The following is a 2,389-nucleotide window of genomic DNA, read 5'->3' as shown; positions in this document are numbered from 1 at the left end:
CTAGAATTTTTTGAACTTATCTATTCTACCTCACCTTAAAATTTCCAAGGCCCTCGTAAAAAGTTTGAAAGTTCAACCTTAAAAAAAAAATCGGGAATTTAATACCTTGTTGGACTTGGTGCTATACCATACGTAATCTATGAATTGCTTTCTCTATTTTATATTTTCTACCGGTAAGTATTCATATTTTGTTGTCCATTTTATGAAAGTGTTTTAAAAATCAATGAAATATTTATTATTCTTGGGCCAATAACTATTATCCATTCAAGGAATTTTGTTATCGAAAATAATAAATCTCTAAAATTATCCCAAAATTAACCTTAAATTGTGTTGCATAACCGAAATTAGTTAAATGATTAAGCTTCTTACAACCACAGCATGCATTTACATAGTTTCTTGCATGTACTATAAGTATGTGTATTTATTCACATGTCCAACACAAATTGGTAGTTAAGCTAAAGGTTGATTAGGAAATGATAAAGAATATTGTCGTTTTCTTTCTTTTCACGGTGGCTTTAGTTGGGGCCCAGGTTCCAAGGGTCGCGTTACCACCACCAGGACCTTCTAGATATTACATTCATGTGGTTAACGGGCTAAGCAAACTTGGGTTGCTTGTGCATTGTCAGTCTAAAGACGATGACTTGGGGTATCATCGTTTGCTTAATCATGGAGATGATTACCAATGGAACTTCAAGGTTAACTTTTGGGGAACAACCCTCTATTGGTGCAAATTGGAGACGCCACATGCATATGTCTCTTTTGAAAGCTTTTGGCCTGAAACGCAGCACTTATGGCTCCGTGATAGGTGCAAACATGGAACTGTAGGAACTTGTATTTGGACGGCTAAAGATGATGGAATTTACTTGAGAAACTTTCTTGCTAACGTTGATGAATTGATTCACAAGTGGATCTATAAAAGATAGAGAAGCTTTACTACCATCTCCTTTTTGTGGAATTGTCCTTGAGGAACAAATAAAAAATAATGGGATAACACAAAAAGGTTGTTGTTGTTGTTTTCTTTTACTTTTTTTTGTATGAAATGTACTTGATAATGCAGCGTATTGTTGTTCTCCGAAATTTTAAATTAGGAAGAAACAAAAATTAAATTTGTATACGAATACAAGTTTTCAAAATTGTAATATCGTGTTTATATTAAAACTACAAAAAATAATGAGTGTCAAAATTTGTTTGAGTGTCAAAATTTGGTAATCTCAAATTTGCACGAACATGCAATTATGACTCTATAAATAGAGTGATCAAGGTACATGGAAAGAATGCTTGGAAAACTTTGAGAAATTCTCTCAAAACTCTCTTTTCATATATTAAATTCCTATCAAGTTTAGTCACTCACCGGATTCCACAATCCTGTTCTAAGGCCCGAGAATAGTAGGAAAGACACTAGTGGTGGTTCAAAATTGGTTCGTGAGGAAAAAGGAATTTGAACTACAAAAGGTTAGTACTTAAGGACCTTGAGTTTTAATGCTCGTGAACATGCTAGTTATTTACTATAATTGATGTTCTAAGAGGGACTAAGATCCAAATTGCTTCCGCATGTGTTATATTAACTCCACCATTCCGTTGGTTAGTGAACAGGTCGGGTAGGATTTTAGCACGCGGATCGAGCTCCAGATCTTTGGTACTATTTGAGTTACAGAGGGTAGACTGGGTCGTGTACNCTGTTTTATGCACTCCGTTTCTTCGACATCCTATTCTAAATCATCTAGCCTAATCATTCCCCACAAAAGTTTCGAAAAAAACGTTAGTCGTGACACAGTTTTTTAGCATGTACTTCCAACGTCGCAGCTTAGGGTTTCCGAAAATAGGGTTTCGATTTGAAGCACTTTTTATCTGTTTTTTATGCACTTCGTTTCTTCGAAATACTATTCTAAATAATCAAGCCTAATCATTCCCCAAAAACAATTTTGAAAAACGTTGGCCGTGACTCGGTTTTTTTAGCATGTTTCTCAAACGTTCGAGTTTAGGGTTTCGATTTAAAGCACTCTTTATCTGTTTTATGCTCTCCGTTTCTTCGAAATTCTATTCTGAATCATCAAGCCTAATCATTCCCCATAAAAGTTTCTAAAAATGTCGAACGTCACTCGATTTTTTTTATAACGTACTTGAAACGTCCGAGTTTAGGGTTTTCGAATTAGGGTTTCGATATGAAGCACTCTTTATCTGTTTTATGCTCCCCGTTTCTTCGAAATACTATTCTAATCCATCAACCCAAATCATTCCCCGCAAAAGTTTCAAAAAACGTCGACCGTGACCAAGTTTTTATTAGCACGTACATCAAACGTCCGAGTTTAGGGTTTCGATTTGAAGCACTCTTTATCTGTATTATGCACTCCGTTTCTTTGAAACTATAGTTCTAGAATTTTTTGAACTT

At 35.0% G+C, this 2,389-nt stretch overlaps 1 protein-coding gene across 1 annotated transcript; it reads left to right on the top strand.

Annotated features, from left to right (window-relative positions):
- Positions 1-473: 473 nt before the first annotated feature.
- Positions 474-923, top strand: LOC111439907 (S-protein homolog 1-like). The gene has a single exon (XM_023077364.1). It carries the CDS (start codon positions 474-476, stop codon positions 921-923), a length of 450 nt encoding a protein of 149 aa, XP_022933132.1.
- The last annotated feature ends 1,466 nt before the right edge of the window (positions 924-2,389 follow it).

This window comes from Cucurbita moschata, unplaced genomic scaffold (genome assembly GCF_002738365.1).
Source record: "Cucurbita moschata cultivar Rifu unplaced genomic scaffold, Cmos_1.0 Cmo_Scf00116, whole genome shotgun sequence".
NCBI classification, from domain to species: domain Eukaryota; kingdom Viridiplantae; phylum Streptophyta; class Magnoliopsida; order Cucurbitales; family Cucurbitaceae; genus Cucurbita; species Cucurbita moschata.
This window is presented reverse-complemented; position numbering and strand designations above follow the sequence as displayed.